This window comes from Oncorhynchus nerka, linkage group LG10 (assembly GCF_034236695.1).
Source record: "Oncorhynchus nerka isolate Pitt River linkage group LG10, Oner_Uvic_2.0, whole genome shotgun sequence".
Lineage (NCBI taxonomy): Eukaryota > Metazoa > Chordata > Actinopteri > Salmoniformes > Salmonidae > Oncorhynchus > Oncorhynchus nerka.
In genome coordinates, this window is record NC_088405.1 from 14,052,700 (window position 1) to 14,073,587 (window position 20,888).

At 42.8% G+C, this 20,888-nt stretch overlaps 1 protein-coding gene across 1 annotated transcript in view; it reads left to right on the forward strand.

The window, feature by feature from the left end:
* lmbrd1 (LMBR1 domain containing 1) overlaps positions 1 to 20,888 on the forward strand; it is a 212,430-nt gene that overhangs the window by 129,280 nt on the left and 62,262 nt on the right. The window contains exons 8-11 of the mRNA XM_065023036.1: positions 11,934 to 12,081; positions 14,362 to 14,378; positions 14,422 to 14,439; positions 15,923 to 16,006. Coding sequence (XP_064879108.1) covers positions 11,934 to 12,081; positions 14,362 to 14,378; positions 14,422 to 14,439; positions 15,923 to 16,006 — 267 coding nt within the window. The remainder of the gene's footprint in view (positions 1 to 11,933; positions 12,082 to 14,361; positions 14,379 to 14,421; positions 14,440 to 15,922; positions 16,007 to 20,888) is intronic.

Below are 20,888 nucleotides of genomic sequence, written 5' to 3' on the forward strand. Positions count from 1 at the left end.
TGCTACCTTCACAGTGACATACCACTGATATTATGTTGCTGCTACCTACACAGTGACATACCACTGGTATTATGTTGCTACTACCTTCACAGTGACACACCGCTGGTATTATGTTGCTGCTACCTACACAGTGACATACCACTGGTATTATGTTTCTACTACCTTCACAGTGACATACCACTGGTATTATGTTGCTACTACCTTCACAGTGACATACCACTGGTATTATGTTGCTGCTACCTACACAGTGACATACCACTGGTAATATGTTGCTGCTACCTACACAGTGACATACCACTGGTATTATGTTGCTGCTACCTTCACAGTGACACACCGCTGGTATTATGTTGCTGCTACCTTCACAGTGACATACCACTGGTATTATGTTGCTGCTACCTACACAGTGACATACCACTGGTATTATGTTGCTACTACCTACACAGTGACATACCACTGGTATTATGTTGCTGCTACCTTCACAGTGACATACCACTGGTATTATGTTGCTGCTACCTACACAGTGACATATCACTGGTATTATGTTGCTGCTACCTACACAGTGACATACCACTGGTATTATGTTGCTACTACCTATACAGTGACATATCACTGGTATTATGTTGCTGCTACCTACACAGTGACATACCACTGGTATTATGTTGCTGCAGTGACATACCACTGGTATTATGTTGCTGCTACCTACACAGTGACATACCACTGGTATTATGTTGCTACTACCTATACAGTGACATATCACTGGTATTATGTTGCTGCTACCTACACAGTGACATACCACTGGTATTATGTTGCTACTACCTATACAGTGACATATCACTGGTATTATGTTGCTGCTACCTACACAGTGACATACCACTGGTATTATGTTGCTACTACCTATACAGTGACATACCACTGGTATTATGTTGCTGCTACCTACACAGTGACATACCACTGGTATTATGTTGCTGCTACCTACACAGTGACATACCACTGGTATTATGTTGCTGCTACCTTCACAGTGACATACCACTGGTATTATGTTGCTACTACCTATACAGTGACATACCACTGGTATTATGTTGCTACTACCTATACAGTGACACACTGCTGGTATTATGTTGCTGCTACCTTCACAGTGACATACCACTGGTATTATGTTGCTGTGACTACCTGGTATTATGTTGCTGCAGTGACATACCACTGGTATTATGTTGCTGCTACCTTCACAGTGACATACCACTGGTATTATGTTGCTACTACCTATACAGTGACATACCACTGGTATTATGTTGCTACTACCTATACAGTGACACACTGCTGGTATTATGTTGCTGCTACCTACACAGTGACATACCACTGGTATTATGTTGCTGCTACCTACACACATACCACTGGTATTATGTTGCAGTGACATACCACTGGTATTATGTTGCTGCTACCTTCACAGTGACATACTGCTGGTATTATGTTGCTGCTGTGACACACTGCTGGTATTATGTTGCTGCTACAGTGACATACCACTGGTATTATGTTGCTGCTACCTTCACAGTGACATACACTGGTATTATGTTTCTGGTGACATACCACTGGTATTATGTTGCTGCTACCTTCACAGTGACATACCACTGGTATTATGTTGCTGCTACCTTCACAGTGACATACCACTGGTATTATGTTGCTACTACCTTCACAGTGACATACCACTGGTATTATGTTGCTGCTACCTTCACACTGACACACCGCTGGTATTATGTTGCTGCTACCTTCACAGTGACATACCACTGGTATTATGTTGCTGCTACCTACACAGTGACATACCACTGGTATTATGTTGCTACTACCTATACAGTGACATATCACTGGTATTATGTTGCTGCTACCTACACAGTGACATACCACTGGTATTATGTTGCTACTACCTATACTACATATCACTGGTAGTGACACAGTGACATACCACTGGTATTATGTTGCTACTACCTATACAGTGACATACCACTGGTATTATGTTGCTGCTACCTACACAGTGACATACCACTGGTATTATGTTGCTACTACCTACACAGTGACACACTGCTGGTATTATGTTGCTGCTACCTACACAGTGACATACCACTGGTATTATGTTGCTGCTACCTTCACAGTGACACACTGCTGGTATTATGTTGCTGCTACCTACACAGTGACATACCACTGGTATTATGTTGCTGCTACCTTCACAGTGACATACCACTGGTATTATGTTGCTGCTACCTTCACAGTGACACACTGCTGGTATTATGTTGCTGCTACCTACACAGTGACATACCACTGGTATTATGTTGCTGCTACCTTCACAGTGACATACCACTGGTATTATGTTGCTACTACCTATACAGTGACATACCACTGGTATTATGTTGCTACTACCTATACAGTGACACACTGCTGGTATTATGTTGCTGCTACCTACACAGTGACATACCACTGGTATTATGTTGCTGCTACCTACACAGTGACATACCACTGGTATTATGTTGCTGCTACCTTCACAGTGACACACTGCTGGTATTATGTTGCTGCTACCTTCACAGTGACACACTGCTGGTATTATGTTGCTGCTACCTACACAGTGACACACTGCTGGTATTATGTTGCTGCTACCTACACAGTGACTTACCACTGGTATTATGTTGCTGCTACCTACACAGTGACACACTGCTGGTATTATGTTGCTGCTACCTACACAGTGACACACTGCTGGTATTATGTTGCTGCTACCTTCACAGTGACACACTGCTGGTATTATGTTGCTGCTACCTACACAGTGACACACTGCTGGTATTATGTTGCTGCTACCTACACAGTGACATACCACTGGTATTATGTTGCTGCTACCTACACAGTGACACACTGCTGGTATTATGTTGCTGCTACCTTCACAGTGACACACTGCTGGTATTATGTTGCTGCTACCTACACAGTGACATACCACTGGTATTATGTTGCTGCTACCTTCACAGTGACACACTGCTGGTATTATGTTGCTGCTACCTACACAGTGACATACCACTGGTATTATGTTGCTGCTACCTTCACAGTGACTTACCACTGGTATTATGTTGCTGCTACCTACACAGTGACATACCACTGGTATTATATTGCTGCTACCTACACAGTGACATACCACTGGTATTATGTTGCTGCTACCTACACAGTGACATACCACTGGTATTATGTTGCTGCTACCTTCACAGTGACACACTGCTGGTATTATGTTGCTGCTACCTTCACAGTGACACACTGCTGGTATTATGTTGCTGCTACCTACACAGTGACACACTGCTGGTATTATGTTGCTGCTACCTACACAGTGACACACTGCTGGTATTATGTTGCTGCTACCTACACAGTTACACACTGCTGGTATTATGTTGCTACTACCTATACAGTGACATATCACTGGTATTATGTTGCTGCTACCTACACAGTGACATACCACTGGTATTATGTTGCTACTACCTATACAGTGACATATCACTGGTATTATGTTGCTGCTACCTACACAGTGACATACCACTGGTATTATGTTGCTACTACCTATACAGTGACATACCACTGGTATTATGTTGCTACTACCTATACAGTGACATACCACTGGTATTATGTTGCTGCTACCTACACAGTGACATACCGCTGGTATTATGTTGCTACTACCTACACAGTGACACACTGCTGGTATTATGTTGCTGCTACCTACACAGTGACATACCACTGGTATTATGTTGCTGCTACCTTCACAGTGACACACTGCTGGTATTATGTTGCTGCTACCTACACAGTGACATACCACTGGTATTATGTTGCTGCTACCTTCACAGTGACATACCACTGGTATTATGTTGCTGCTACCTTCACAGTGACACACTGCTGGTATTATGTTGCTGCTACCTACACAGTGACATACCACTGGTATTATGTTGCTGCTACCTTCACAGTGACATACCACTGGTATTATGTTGCTACTACCTATACAGTGACATACCACTGGTATTATGTTGCTACTACCTATACAGTGACACACTGCTGGTATTATGTTGCTGCATACCACTGGTATTATGTTGCACAGTGACATACCACTGGTATTATGTTGCTGCTACCTACACAGTGACATACCACTGGTATTATGTTGCTGTGACTACCACTGGTATTATGTTGCTGCTACAGTGACATACCACTGGTATTATGTTGCTGCTACCTTCACAGTGACACACTGCTGGTATTATGTTGCTGCTACCTACACAGTGACACACTGCTGGTATTATGTTGCTGCTACCTACACAGTGACTTACCACTGGTATTATGTTGCTGCTACCTACACAGTGACACACTGCTGGTATTATGTTGCTGCTACCTACACAGTGACACACTGCTGGTATTATGTTGCTGCTACCTTCACAGTGACACACTGCTGGTATTATGTTGCTGCTACCTACACAGTGACACACTGCTGGTATTATGTTGCTGCTACCTACACAGTGACATACCACTGGTATTATGTTGCTGCTACCTACACAGTGACACACTGCTGGTATTATGTTGCTGCTACCTTCACAGTGACACACTGCTGGTATTATGTTGCTGCTACCTACACAGTGACATACCACTGGTATTATGTTGCTGCTACCTTCACAGTGACACACTGCTGGTATTATGTTGCTGCTACCTACACAGTGACTTACCACTGGTATTATGTTGCTGCTACCTACACAGTGACATACCACTGGTATTATGTTGCTGCTACCTTCACAGTGACTTACCACTGGTATTATGTTGCTGCTACCTACACAGTGACATACCACTGGTATTATGTTGCTGCTACCTACACAGTGACATACCACTGGTATTATGTTGCTGCTACCTTCACAGTGACACACTGCTGGTATTATGTTGCTGCTACCTACACAGTGACACACTGCTGGTATTATGTTGCTGCTACCTTCACAGTGACACACTGCTGGTATTATGTTGCTGCTACCTTCACAGTGACACACTGCTGGTATTATGTTGCTGCTACCTTCACAGTGACACACTGCTGGTATTATGTTGCTGCTACCTACACAGTGACACACTGCTGGTATTATGTTGCTGCTACCTACACAGTGACACACTGCTGGTATTATGTTGCTGCTACCTACACAGTTACACACTGCTGGTATTATGTTGCTGCTACCTACACAGTGACACACTGCTGGTATTATGTTGCTGCTACCTACACAGTGACTTACCACTGGTATTATGTTGCTGCTACCTACACAGTGACACACTGTGTTGCTGCTACCTACACAGTGACACACTGCTGGTATTATGTTGCTGCTACCTACACAGTGACACACTGCTGGTATTATGTTGCTGCTACCTACACAGTGACACACTGCTGGTATTATGTTGCTGCTACCTACACAGTGACTTACCACAGAATTCTTGTAAAAAACCCACACGCTCCTTTTATGTTGCTTCTTTTATAATTCCGTCCCTTCAAAATATTTCACCTGATGATGTTATTTAACTTGGATTCTGAGGGTGTAGGTCCAAATCCATTAAAATAGTTCATAGGCTACATTTCATTTCAACCTGAACCACTCCAAAGTGTATCTGTGTCTCCTAAATGTATTTATTTCTGTGACAGATTTTTTTGGGATATTCCATGAAAATGTTACGCCGTTTATCGAACCACTCACTCTGTGAATCAGTGCTCGTTTAATACGCCTTAGGGTTCCATTTCACCTTTCAGATGACATTACAATGAAAATGATCGGCACAGTGACTTTTTAATGCGTCTATTATATTTCCATATGCGTATGGCAGTATATCACAGTCCCAGACTACCCAACTCTGTGTTCGACTGAGGTAGTTGCATATCAGAGTAGACGAGGGCCGTCAACAGTGGAGGCTGCTGAGGGGAGGATGGCTCATAATAATGGCTGGAACAGAGTCAATGGAATGACATCATACCATGTGTTTTGATGTATTTGATATCATTCCACTGATTCCACTCCAGCCATTACCACCACGTGCCCGTCCTCCCCAATTAAGGTGCCACCAACCTCCTGTGGGCCTCACCCAGTTCTGTACGGTGACCATATTAGGACATCCTCAGCCTCAAGTCGATTGACTCAAGGAGGGGTGAGGGCTCTGGGGTGAAGTTTCCTCTAGGTACAGATCAAGGATCAGTTTAATGTCCCCCAATCCTAACCTGAACCATTAGTGGGGAAAGTGCAAGGTCATCCTCTGGGGGAAACTTCACCCTACAAGGCTAATGGTGTCTGAAAATCTGCAGTCTCATGCGTCATCTGATCACTGAAGTCTTCTCTGGCTTGATTTAAAAGCCTGGCTAGCACAGTGACTTATGGCTCTGGAGCCCCCCACCCCTCCTCTCTCCTCTCCCTCCTTCCATCCTCCCCTCGCTCTTAAATCGCCGGCGTTAAGATGCTGATGGGGGAAAGAATAGGTGAGGAGATTAATTTCCTTCGATCTAATCAGATGCCAGTAAATTGACCTGGGGTAGACCAGGGCCTCTGGGTGAATTAGAGAGGGAGGGTACATCCCAAATGGTGTCCTATTGCCTATAAAGTGCACTACTTTTGACCAGGTCATTTAGGGCTGTGGTCAACATTAGTGTACGATATAGGGGAAGGATGCCCTCTGGGACACATCCAGGAAGGTTGTCACTTTGAAACGTTTTATTTTTATATTCCTAAACCCCCCTCTCCTCTCCTAAGAGAGACCCCTCTTCCCTCCCTCCCCTAAGAGAGACCCCTCCTCCCTCTCCTCCCCTAAGAGAGACCCGCCCTCCCTCTCCTCTCCTAAGAGAGACCCCTCCTCCCTCTCCTCCCCTAAGAGAGACCCGCCCTCCCACTCCTCCCCTAAGAGAGACCCCTCCTCCCTCTCCTCCCCTAAGAGAGACCCGCCCTCCCACTCCTCCCCTAAGAGAGACCCCTCCTCCCTCTCCTCCCCTAAGAGAGACCCCTCTCCCTCTCCTCTCCTCTCCTAAGAGAGACTCCTCCTCCCTCTCCTCCCCTAAGAGAGACCCGCCCTCCCACTCCTCCCCAAAGAGAGACCCCTCTCCTCCCCTAAGAGAGAAACCCCCTCTCCCTCTCCAAAGAGAGACCTCCCCCTCCCTCTCCTCCCCTAAGAGAGACCCCCTCCCTCTCCTCCCCTAAGTGAGACCCCCTCCCTCTCCTCCCCAAAGAGAGACCCCCTCCTCCCTGAAGAGAGACCTCTACCTCTCCTGCCCTAAGAGAGAAACCCCCTCTCCCTCTCCTGCCCAAAGAGAGACCCCCTCCCTCTCCTCCCCAAAGAGAGACCCCCCCCCTCCCTCTCCTCCCCAAAGAGAGACCCCCCCCCTCTCCTCCCCTAAGAGAGAAACCCCCTCCCTCTCCGAAGAGAGACCCCCCTCTCCTCTCCTGCCCTAAGAGAGACCCCCCTCTCCTCCCCAAAGAGACCCCCCCTCTCCTCCCCTAAGAGAGAAACCCCCTCTCCTCTCCGAAGAGAGACCCCTCCCTCTCCTGCCCTAAGAGAGACCCCCATCCCTCTCCTCCCCCTAAGAGAGAAACCCCCCTCTCCTCTCCGAAGAGAGACCCCTTCCTCTCCTGCCCTAACGGAGACCAGAGAAGGGGACAAAGAGGTGTCTTGTGCCTGGGGTCCAGTCCCTTCTCAATAGCACTCCCTCCCTCAGTCAGATATCTCTCTTTAAGATTCCAGCCAATGATTACACTCTCTCAATCTCTACACACTAAACGTCTCTCTGTATATTCTACAGTTATTTGTCATTTCTTTTTCCAATGGGTTGAACTCCACCCCTTCCTGTACTTGTGACTCATGTCAGAGGGTTACAGCTCTGGGCTGGAGAGGAAAAGAGTCAAGGCACCTGTGTCGGTCGGTCGCGTCGGGTTTGTATTTTTCTCATGTTAAGGAGGCAGCACATCGGAGAAGAAGGGATGTGCTTCTCTCTCTCTCTCTCACACACACACACACACAGACACTCCTAGGGATGTGAACAGGGGGACAGGTTCTTCTTTTATGAGCGAGCTGCTTGGTATTCGGGACATGCTCCGGCCTTAAGAGGCCCCGTGATTCATTGCAGGAGGTGCGACACAGCCCCTAGCAGAGATCCATCCACCGCAGAAGCTAGGACTAATAATAGGTCTGGCCCTGCCTCATGCCTTCATCCCCTGATGCTCTCCTGCTCTCTCCTTCTAATGTCACCTAACACTCACCAGCCAGTAAAATAGTTTGTTTTTCATGGAAAAAGGACTTCAGAGTGATCCAGAATTTCCCTTTTCAGCCTCGGAATGAAACCTTCAATGGAGAGACGAGGAGGTCAGCCTCTCTTGGCGGGGTTAAGGTGTAATCTCACAAAACGCTCTTTTGTTTTATTATGAAATAGCTGGTAAAATGGCAGCGCCCAGGTTGGTGTGTGTGTGTGTGTATTGATTGGCCGCTGAGCAGGTTATTGGAGAGAGAGATTGCCCTCTACTCTCATTTTTGATGATGTTCAAGCATGCTGTATTGTGCCTGCCAGATGCCTCACCCCACCACTGCCCCGGCAACACTCTGAATGGGATGTGCTACTGAGCACCCTGAGTCCTTTCTCTCTTTTCTCTCCTTTCCCCTATTTTCTCTCATTTCCTCTCTTACCTCCTTTCCTCTGTTTTCTCTCATTTCCTCTCTTACCTCCTTTCCTCTGTTTTCTCTCATTTCCTCTCTTACCTCCTTTCCTCTGTTTTCTCTCATTTCCTCTCTTACCTCCTTTCCTCTGTTTTCTCTCTTTTCCTCTCTTACCTCCTTTCCTCTGTTTTCTCTCATTTCGTCTCTTACCTAGTTTTCTCTCATTTCCTCTCCTACCTCCGTTTCCCGCATTTCCTTTCCTTTCATCTCTTACCTCTTTTCCTCTCCTTTTCTCTCCTTTCCTCTCCTTTCCTCTCATTTTCTCTCCTTTCCTTTCCTTTTCTCTCCTTTCCTCTCCTTTTCTCTCCTTTCCTCTCCTTTTCTCTCATTTTCTCTCCTTTCCTTTCCTTTCCTCTCCTTTTCTCTCCTTTCCTCTCCCCTCCTTATCTCTCCTTTCCTCTCCTTTCCTCTCCTTATCTCCCATTATCTCTCATTTCTCACATTTCTCTCCATTAATTTCCTCTTTCTGCTCTTACCTTCTTTCTTTCCTGTCTCTTTGTGCTCTTTCCTTCTTTCTGCTCTTTCCTTCTTTCTTTCCTTCTTTCTTTCCTTCTTTCTTTCCTTCTTTCTGCTCTTTCCTTCTTTCTGCTCTTTCCTTCTTTCTTTCCTGTCTTTTCCTCTCTTTATTTAAGGAAGAGGAATTAGTCTATTGATGTGTTGCAACAGTCCTTGTTCAAATAATAGCTGATTTGCTGTTTTTAAAAAGCTATTCCCTCAAAGGCCATTTCTTGCCCTCAACGTCCTTTCTTTTTTTTTCTATGAGTTTATTCATTGTCTCTGTGAATGCTGGAGCGTTCCTCTCTCCTCAGTGCTGTCACTGGGGGGCGCTGTTAGGCTGTATATATTGTCTGGAGCTGCAGAGAGAGAGAGAGAGAGAGAGAGAGAGAGAGAGAGAGAGAGAGAGAGAGAGACAGCCAGAAGCCTACATGTCATTTCTCTACACACAAAATGGTTGCTGGCTGCAGATTCACACATAAGCTCCGTGCAGCACAATTGCGAATTGCACCATTTAAAGAATGACATGGAGCCGGAGGGGTACAGCTGTAACGTGATATAGCTGTGTGTGTTATTGCTCCCTATACATCTCCACTCTGTACAGTCATGCGTCATGGAGTGTGGGTCGTAGGTGGTAGGTGTGTTCACATACACGTGCTACAGATTCACAGACACTAAAGGGCCTTGGCACCACTGTAATAATGTGATGGAAACGGTCTGTTTCATGGCTGCGTCCAGAATGGCACCCTATTCCCTACATAGTGCACCCCTGTGGGCCCTGGTCAAAAGTGTATAATGGAGTGTCATTCGGGACACAGGGGGGCTTTGTGATTGTTTCAACTGCTGATTGCCTCTAACAGGCGTATGGTATATCAGTGTAGTACTATGTTATTAATCGTCTGTTTGTATTCATTCTCTACAGGCGTATGGTATATCAGTGTAGTACTATGTTATTATTCATTCTCTACAGGTGTATGGTATATCAGTGTAGTACTATGTTATTAAACATCTGTTTGTATTCATTCTCTAACAGGTGTATGGTATATCAGTGTAGTACTATGTTATTATTCATTCTCTACAGGTGTATGGTATATCAGTGTAGTACTATGTTATGAAACATCTGTTTGTATTCATTCTCTAACAGGCGTATTGTATATCAGTGTAGTACTATGTTATTAAACATCTGTTTGTATTCATTCTCTAACAGGCGTATGGTATATCAGTGTAGTACTATGTTATTATTCATTCTCTACAGGCGTATGGTATATCAGTGTAGTACTATGTTATTATTCATTCTCTACAGGCGTATCAGTGTTACTATGTATTCATTCATTCTCTACAGGTGTATGGTATATCAGTGTAGTACTATGTTATTATTCATTCTCTACAGGTGTATGGTATATCAGTGTAGTACTATGTTATTATTCATTCTCTACAGGTGTATGGTATATCAGTGTAGTACTATGTTATTAAACATCTGTTTGTATTCATTCTCTAACAGGCGTATGGTATATCAGTGTAGTACTATGTTATTAAATGTCTGTTTGTATTCATTCTCTACAGGTGTATGGTATATCAGTGTAGTACTATGTTATTATTCATTCTCTACAGGTGTATGGTATATCAGTGTAGTACTATGTTATTATTCATTCTCTACAGGTGTATGGTATATCAGTGTAGTACTATGTTATTAAACATCTGTTTGTATTCATTCTCTAACAGGTGTATGGTATATCAGTGTAGTACTATGTTATTATTCATTCTCTACAGGTGTATGGTATATCAGTGTAGTACTATGTTATTAAACATCTGTTTGTATTCATTCTCTACAGGTGTATGGTATATCAGTGTAGTACTATGTTATTATTCATTCTCTACAGGCGTATGGTATATCAGTGTAGTACTATGTTATTATTCATTCTCTACAGGCGTATGGTATATCAGTGTAGTACTATGTTATTATTCATTCTCTACAGGCGTATGGTATATCAGTGTAGTACTATGTTATTAAATGTCTGTTTGTATTCATTCTCTAACAGGTGTATGGTATGTCAGTGTAGTACTATGTTATTAAATGTCTGTTTGTATTCATTCTCTACAGGTGTATGGTATATCAGTGTAGTACTATGTTATTAAATGTCTGTTTGTATTCATTCTCTACAGGTGTATGGTATATCAGTGTAGTACTATGTTATTATTCATTCTCTACAGGTGTATGGTATATCAGTGTAGTACTATGTTATTAAATGTCTGTTTGTATTCATTCTCTACAGGTGTATGGTATATCAGTGTAGTACTATGTTATTAAATGTCTGTTTGTATTCATTCTCTAACAGGCGTATGGTATATCAGTGTAGTACTATGTTATTAAATGTCTGTTTGTATTCATTCTCTACAGGTGTATGGTATATCAGTGTAGTACTATGTTATTAAACATCTGTTTGTATTCATTCTCTACAGGTGTATGGTATATCAGTGTAGTACTATGTTATTATTCATTCTCTACAGGTGTATGGTATATCAGTGTAGTACTATGTTATTATTCATTCTCTACAGGTGTATGGTATATCAGTGTAGTACTATGTTATTATTAATTCTCTACAGGCGTATGGTATATCAGTGTAGTACTATGTTATTAATCGTCTGTTTGTATTCATTCTCTAACAGGTGTATGGTATGTCAGTGTAGTACTATGTTATTAAATGTCTGTTTGTATTCATTCTCTACAGGCGTATGGTATGTCAGTGCTGCCGTTGAACCTGATTAAAGGGACACGCAGTGTGGTGTACGAGCGTCTGGAGAACACTGAAGATATTGAAGAGGTTGAACACCAGATGGAAAAGATCAAAGCCAAGGTGGGTCTCAGTTATCACCAACGCTGAAAACCATACAGCTGCATATCTATTGTGGTGAAAATGTTTTTTGTTTTTTTGGGGGGGTGGGAATTGTTTTTAAATAAGAATGGGATGGAATTTGTTATGACCTCTGGCTGTAAGGAATGTGGAGGTTGATGACTAAAGCCAGTCTGCCATTGGTCCCATTGGTCCCTGTTGTAGGTGATGCCACAGAGCTGACGTGAGCTGGTGGCATGCAGCCAGACCTGGGTTCAAATACTATTGGAAATCATTTCAAATGCTCTATTTAAGCCTGATTGAGCTTTACTGAGCTTTACTGAGCTTGCATAATTATAACATGTGACGAAGGGTGTTAAAAAAACAGAAAGGGGCGTCTCCTCACTCCCCTATTAAAACCCCTTCCCTCCAGAGCCAGAGTCAGACTGTTGAAACTGTAGAACACCTACAGTCCTCTCATACCTTCAGACTGTTGAAACTGTAGAACACCTTCAGTCCTCTCATACCTTCAGACTGTTGAAACTGTAGAACACCTTCAGTCCTCTCATACCTTCAGACTGTTGAAACTGTAGAACACCTACAGTCCTCTCATACCTTCAGACTGTTGGAACTGTAGAACACCTACAGTCCTCTCATACCTTCAGACTGTTGAAACTGTAGAACACCTACAGTCCTCTCATACCTTCAGACTGTTGAAACTGTAGAACACCTACAGTCCTCTCATACCTTCAGACTGTTGGAACTGTAGAACACCTACAGTCCTCTCATACCTTCAGACTGTTGAAACTGTAGAACACCTACAGTCCTCTCATACCTTCAGACTGTTGAAACTGTAGAACACCTACAGTCCTCTCATACCTTCAGACTGTTGTCCTCTCATACCTTCAGACTGTTGAACTGTAGAACACCTACAGTCCTCTCATACCTTCAGACTGTTGAAACTGTAGAACACCTTCAGTCCTGACCTTCAGACTGTTGAAACTGTAGAACACCTACAGTCCTCTCATACCTTCAGACTGTTGAAACTGTAGAACACCTACAGTCCTCTCATACCTTCAGACTGTTGAAACTGTAGAACACCTACAGTCCTCTCATACCTTCAGACTGTTGAAACTGTAGAACACCTACAGTCCTCTCATACCTTCAGACTGTTGAAACTGTAGAACACCTTCAGTCCTCTCATGCCTTCAGACTGTTGAAACTGTAGAACACCTACAGTTTGTCTGTTGAAACTGTGAACACCTACAGTCCTCTCTCCTTCAGACTGTTGAAACTGTAGAACACCTACAGTCCTCTCATACCTTCAGACTGTTGAAACTGTAGAACACCTACAGTCCTCTCATACCTTCAGACTGTTGAAACTGTAGAACACCTACAGTCCTCTCATACCTTCAGACTGTTGAAACTGTAGAACACCTACAATACCTTCAGACTGTTGAAACTGAGGACTGTTGAAACAAGTCCTCTCATACAGACTGTTGAAACTGATTGTTGAAACTGTAGAACACCTACAGTCCTTCAGGACTGTTGAAACTGTGAACACCTTTAATACCTTCAGACTGTTGAAACTGTAGAACACCTACAGTTCTCATACCTTCAGACTGTTGAAACTGTTGTCCTCTCATACCTTCAGACTGTGTTCTCATACCTTCAGACTGTTGAAACTGTAGAACACCTGTCCTCTCATACCTTCAGACTGTTGGAACTGTAGAACACCTACAGTCCTCTCATACCTTCAGACTGTTGAAACTTCAGTCCTCTCAGGGACTGTTGAAACTGTAGAACACCTACAGTAACTGTAGAACACCTACAGTCCTCTCATACCTAGTCACATGTTCAGACTGTTGAAACTGGAGAACACCTGTCCTCTCATACCTTCAGACTGTTGAAACTGTAGAACACCTATACCTTCAGACTGTTGAAACTGTAGAACACCTAGTCCTCTCATGTGTTGAAACAGAACACCTTAGTCCTCTCATACCTTCAGACTGTGAAACTGTAGAACACCTGTCCTCTCATACCTTCAGACTGTTGAAACTGTAATACTGTTGAAACTGTAGAACACCTCAGTCCTCTCATGTTCAGACTGTTGAAACTGAGAACACCTGTCCTCTCATACCTTCAGACTGTGTTTAAGTCCTCTCATACCTTCAGACTGTTGAAACTGTAGAACACCTATGTCTTCAGGGTTGAAACTGTAGAACACCTTCAGTCCTCTCAGGAAACTGTAGAACACCTTGTCCTCTCATCCTTCAGACTGTTGAAACTAAGAACACCTACAGTCCTCTCATGTTCAGGGTTACAGGTAGGGACCTGTCCTCTGTCTGTTTGTGTGTTTGTCTCCAGTCAGTGTTTAACCTAGGAGTTTGAGGACAAGCTACAGGTGTGATTGTTCAGATTCAGAGTGTTTAATGGTCACATGTTCAGGAGTTACAGGTGTGATTGTTGTTCAGTGTTTAATAGTCACATGTTCAGGGTAACAGTTGATTGTTGTTCAGATTCAGGTGTTACAGGTTCAGGTGTGATTGCAGGGTACAATAGAAATATTAGTTCTCCAACATGCAGGACCAAGTGTAAATCATGAACATGGTCCTAAATACAATATAAATCATCATGTTCAGAACTGTAACAGGGATGTGAATACATTCCATTAGGGTTCAGAGTCAGACTGTTTAAGCATGACCATTGAGGAGATGGGGGCAGAGTAAAGTTCAGGGGAGCAGCATGACCATTGAGGAGGTGCAGGCAGAGTAAAGACTCATGACCATAGGGGGAGCAGCATGACCATTGAGGAGGTGGGGGCACATGTAAAGACTAGACCATAACCATTGAGGAGGTGTGATTGTAAAGACTATGACCATAGGGTTCAGCATGACCATTCAGGAGGTGTTTAAGTAAAGACTATGACCATAGGGGAGCAGCACCATTGAGGAGGTGGGGGCATGTTCATGACCATTGAGGAGGGATTGTAAAGACTGTTTGAGGAGGTGGGGGCAGTGTAAAGACTATGACCATAGTCACATGACCATTGAGGAGTTAAAGACTGACCATTGATTGTTAAAGTATGACCATCAGCATGACCATTGAGGAAGGTGGGTCTAAAGTCCAATGCATTAGAAAACATGTATCTATAGTTCTGCAGGTGATTAATGCAGGAGGTTGGGGTGGGGGTGGGGGGTGTGTAAGTGACCGTTGAGGTGGTGTGGGGAGAAAAGAGTCATGTGCAGTGCAGATTGCCTGGTCCGTGGATCTGTCAGGGCAGAAGGTGAACTGGAGACGGTCCTGTGTGTTGGGGAAGGAGGAGTTGATCTGAACCTTGACTGGCCTCATGACCATAGGGGGAGACGGAACTTTAATAGTCACTCAGTTGAGTTACTTTTGCGTTCTAGGAACAGGGATGATGGTGGCCGGCACTTGCAGGAGGGATTGTTGTTCTCGATTTGTGTTGAAACCGGGAGAAACATGTCCTCCAGGGGGGCGGTAGTTAATGTGGGTGGCCTGGGCTGGATTTGTTTTTATACTCCGTGACCGTTAGGAGCCCCTGTCACGTATCCGTGTCCGACCCGCTGAATTGCTCCTCTACTTTGTCCCTGTACTTGGGTTTCACCATGTTGATCCATCTGCGTAGGTCGTATTTGTACTGTGTCACCTTACCCTGTTTATAAGCATCTCTCTCTGTTTCAATCTGTTTACATAACAATTAAAAAACCAGACATCCAAGACAAGATTCATAAGTAATAACACTGAGAATGGAACAAAGACTGGTCCGTTCTGGCACAGACAAGGCTCATTTCTCTCAGGGCTTATTAACTGCTTGTTTAGGGAACAACATAACATTGAGACTTGTTTTCATTGAGGTCCTTTAGGTGCTCCAGAGGAGGGGCAGGCACCTGGAGATAGCAGAGAGTCACTGCTGCACCAAGGTTGGATCTGCCCTCAGACCACTCAAGGTGAGACACACAAACACACTTTCAGGTCCCCATCTAACCAGAAGCCGGTCTGTCATTTAACTTTTCACTTTGAGAAGTTAAATGGATTTTCCAGTTTCAACCGGTTCCAATACGGTGTTCCATCGGAGAGTAAAGAGATATTGAACAATCAATATTCTATAAGTGTGCTGATAATGTAACACTGTCATCTCTCTTTACCGGCTGGAAAGAAACCTACCTAACTACCCACCCACCCACCCACCTGTCCATTGCTGTGTTCACCAGGCTGTAGTCACCTGTGTTCACCTGTAGTCACCACCACCAGGCCCCACCACTCCCAGGCTGTGTTCACCAGGCTGTACCTACCCACCCTCCCTACACTACCCACCTGCCTGCCTACCAACCCACCTGTAGTCACCAGGCCCTCCCTCCCTACCCACCTACTGTGTACCTACCTACCTGTACCAGGCTGTGTTCTACCACCAGGCTGTAGTCACCAGGCTGTAGTCACCAGGCTGTGGTCACCTACCTGTTCACCCACCATAGGCTGTAGTCACCAGGCTGTAACACACTAACACATAGTCATTGTAGTCACCAGGCTGTGTTCACCGGGCTATTATAGTCATTCAATGTCTATCTTTAAACCAAATAATTAAACACAGAACACAAAGTATTATATTGGATCTCAAACATTTTCAGAATGTATCGCCACCCCAAATCTAATAACACATGTTGATTTTTACAGCACTGAATACCCTTCATTACATTTTCATCTCTTATCAAAATGAAAACAAAACCAATAAATTAATTTACTCAGTCAAATCATCTTTAAAAAAAAACGTATCTTATTATACATTGTTTTGGGGGCGACCCCACTGCAGTTCCCCTGTTGCCCCCCGACTTTGAATACCACCGTTCTAATGGTTCCAACCTACCTGTCTTGACAATGGTTCAAGTGTTAGACTCCTCCTCCCCACCATTCATTCTCTAACAGCTCACATTGAGCACAGCACAGAGTAGAATGGAAGATAATTGGAATAGAATAGAAAGCCTTCCAACCTCCCTCTCTTGGTTCACGTGTCACAATCCTCCCCACCGTTCATCCTCTCCCAGTTTACATCTCCACAGGCCCACTGAACAGCACAGACTCCTAATGGCATAGAAAGACCTTCATATTATATAGTCATTCATTCTGTGTTCCAACCTCAGTGTCTCTCTGTGGTTCACGTGTCACAATCCTCCCCACCGTTCATCCTCTCCCAGTTTACATCTCCACAGGCCCACTGTTTATTCACAAGCTCTAATGAAACGTTAAAGCAGCCGGCTAGCTTCTGTAACAGTGTGTCTTTAACTGAGGGGGGCCAGTCCTAATGACACTCCCCAAACTCACATCTACACAGTAATGAGATGGCAGATATATCTACTGTATGTCCAGGCACCAGCCAGGAACGATGAGCAGGGAGCCCAAGAGCAGAGCTACACTACCTACCAGTCTTCTGGCTCTTCTGTTTCCACTGCTGTCATGTGTTGGTGTCTGATTGGCTGTGTGTTGATCACCTGACATGTGTTAGTGTCTGATTGGCTGTGTGTTGATCACCTGTCATGTGTTAGTGTCTGATTGGCTGTGTGTTGATCACCTGTCATGTGTTAGTGTCTGATTGGCTGTGTGTTGATCACCTGTCATGTGTTAGTGTCTGATTGGCTGTGTTAGTTGATCACCTGTCATGTGTTAGTGTGTTAGTTGATTACACCTAGGCTGTGTTATGATACACCTGTCAGATGTGTTAGATTATGATTACACCTAGGCTGTTAGTTTATATTACACCAGACGTGTTAGATTATATTACACCTAGACGTGTTAGATTATATTACACCTAGACGTGTTAGATTATATTACACCCAGACGTGTTAGATTATATTACACCTAGACGTGTTAGATTATTATATTACACCTAGACGTGTTAGATTATATTACACCTAGACGTGTTAGATTATATTACACCTAGACGTGTTAGATTATATCACACCTAGACGTGTTAGATTATATTACACCTAGACGTGTTAGATTATATTACACCTAGACGTGTTAGATTATATTACACCTAGACGTGTTAGATGTGTTAGATTATATTACACCTAGACGTGTTAGATTATATTACACCTAGACGTGTTAGATTATATTACACCTAGACGTGTTAGATTATATTACACCTAGACGTGTTAGATTATATTACACCTAGACGTGTTAGATTATATTACACCTAGACGTGTTAGATTATATTACACCTAGACGTGTTAGATTATATTACACCTAGATTATATATTACACCTAGACGTGTTAGATTATATTACACCTAGACGTGTTAGATTATATTACACCTAGACGTGTTAGATTATATTACACCTAGACGTGTTAGATTATATTACACCTAGACGTGTTAGATTATATCACACCTAGACGTGTTAGATTATATTACACCTAGACGTGTTAGATTATATCACACCTAGACGTGTTAGATTATATCACACCTAGACGTGTTAGATTATATTACACCTAGACGTGTTAGATTATATTACACCTAGACGTGTTAGATTATATTACACCTAGACGTGTTAGATTATATTACACCTAGACGTGTTAGATTATATTACACCTAGACGTGTTAGATTATATCACACCTGTTATAGACGTGTTAGATTATATTACACCTAGACGTGTTAGATTATATTACACCTCACACCTAGACGTGTTAGATTATATTACACCTAGACGTGTTAGATTATATTACACCTAGACGTGTTAGATTATATTACACCTAGACGTGTTAGATTATATTACACCTAGACGTGTTAGATTATATTACACCTAGACGTGTTAGATTATATTACACCTAGACGTGTTAGATTATATTACACCTAGACGTGTTAGATTATATTACACCTAGACGTGTTAGATTATATTACACCTAGACGTGTTAGATTATATTACACCTAGACGTGTTAGTGTTATTATATTACACCTAGACGTGTTAGATTATATTACACCTAGACGTGTTAGATTATATCACACCTAGACGTGTTAGATTATATTACACCTAGACGTGTTAGATTATATCACACCTAGACGTGTTAGATTATATTACACCTAGACGTGTTAGATTATATTACACCTAGACGTGTTAGATTATATTACACCTAGACGTGTTAGATTATATTACACCTAGACGTGTTAGATTATATTACACCTAGACGTGTTAGATTATATCACACCTAGACGTGTTAGATTATATTACACCTAGACGTGTTAGATTATATTACACCTAGACGTGTTAGATTATATTACACCTAGACGTGTTAGACGTGTTAGATTATATTACACCTAGACGTGTTAGATTATATCACACCTAGACGTGTTAGATTATATCACACCTAGACGTGTTAGATTATATCACACCTAGACGTGTTAGATTATATCACACCTAGACGTGTTAGATTATATTACACCTAGACGTGTTAGATTATATTACACCTAGACGTGTTAGATTATATTACACCTAGACGTGTTAGATTATATTACACCTAGACGTGTTAGACGTGTTAGATTATATCACACCTAGACGTGTTAGATTATATTACACCTAGACGTGTTAGATTATATTACACCTAGACGTGTTAGATTATATTACACCTAGACGTGTTAGATTATATTACACCTAGACGTGTTAGATTATATTACACCTAGACGTGTTAGATTATATCACACCTAGATGTGTTAGATTATATTACACCTAGACGTGTTAGATTATATTACACCTAGACGTGTTAGATTATATAGACGTGTTAGATTATATTACACCTAGACGTGTTAGATTATATTACACCTAGACGTGTTAGACATGTTAGATTATATTACACCTAGACGTGTTAGACGTGTTAGATTATATTACACCTAGACGTGTTAGATTATATTACACCTAGACGTGTTAGATTATATCACACCTAGACGTGTTAGATTATATTACACCTAGACGTGTTAGATTATATTACACCTAGACGTGTTAGATTATATTACACCTAGACGTGTTAGATTATATTACACCTAGACGTGTTAGATTATACACCTAGACGTGTTAGACACCTAGACGTGTTAGATTATATTACACCTAGACGTGTTAGATTATATTACACCTAGACGTGTTAGATTATATTACACCTGGGAGCACCAAGTGTTAGGCAGGGATTATTCACCTAGAGTTACCTACGTGTTAGATTATATTACACCTAGACAGGGTTAGATTATATTACACCTAGACGTGTTAAATTGGACATGTTATTTAGGAGCACCAGTAACCTGGACATGTGTTAGATTATATTACACATAGACGTGTTAGGAGTATGCTGTGCAACCTGGACATGTATTACACCTGGACATGTTATTATATTACACCAGTGCAGTGCAACCTGGACATAGTTATATTACACCCAGACGTGCAGTGCATTACCTGGACATGTTAGATTATATTACACCTAGTGCAACCTGGACATGTTATTTACACCAGTGCGTGTTAGGATTATATTTAGGACACCTAGACGTGTTAGACATGTTATTTAGGAGCACCAGTGCACCTGGACATGTTAGATTATATGCACACCTGGAGATGTTATTTAGGAGATTATATTACACCTGGACATGTTATTTAGGAGCACCAGTGCAGTGCAACCTGGACATGTTAGATTATATGCAGTGCAACCTGACATGTTATTTAGGAGCACCAGTGCAGTGCACACCTGGACATGTTATTTAGGAGCACCAGTGCAGTGCAACCTGGACATGTTATTTAGGAGCACCAGTGCAGTGCAACCTGGACATGTTATAGAGCACCAGTGCAGTGCAACCTGGACA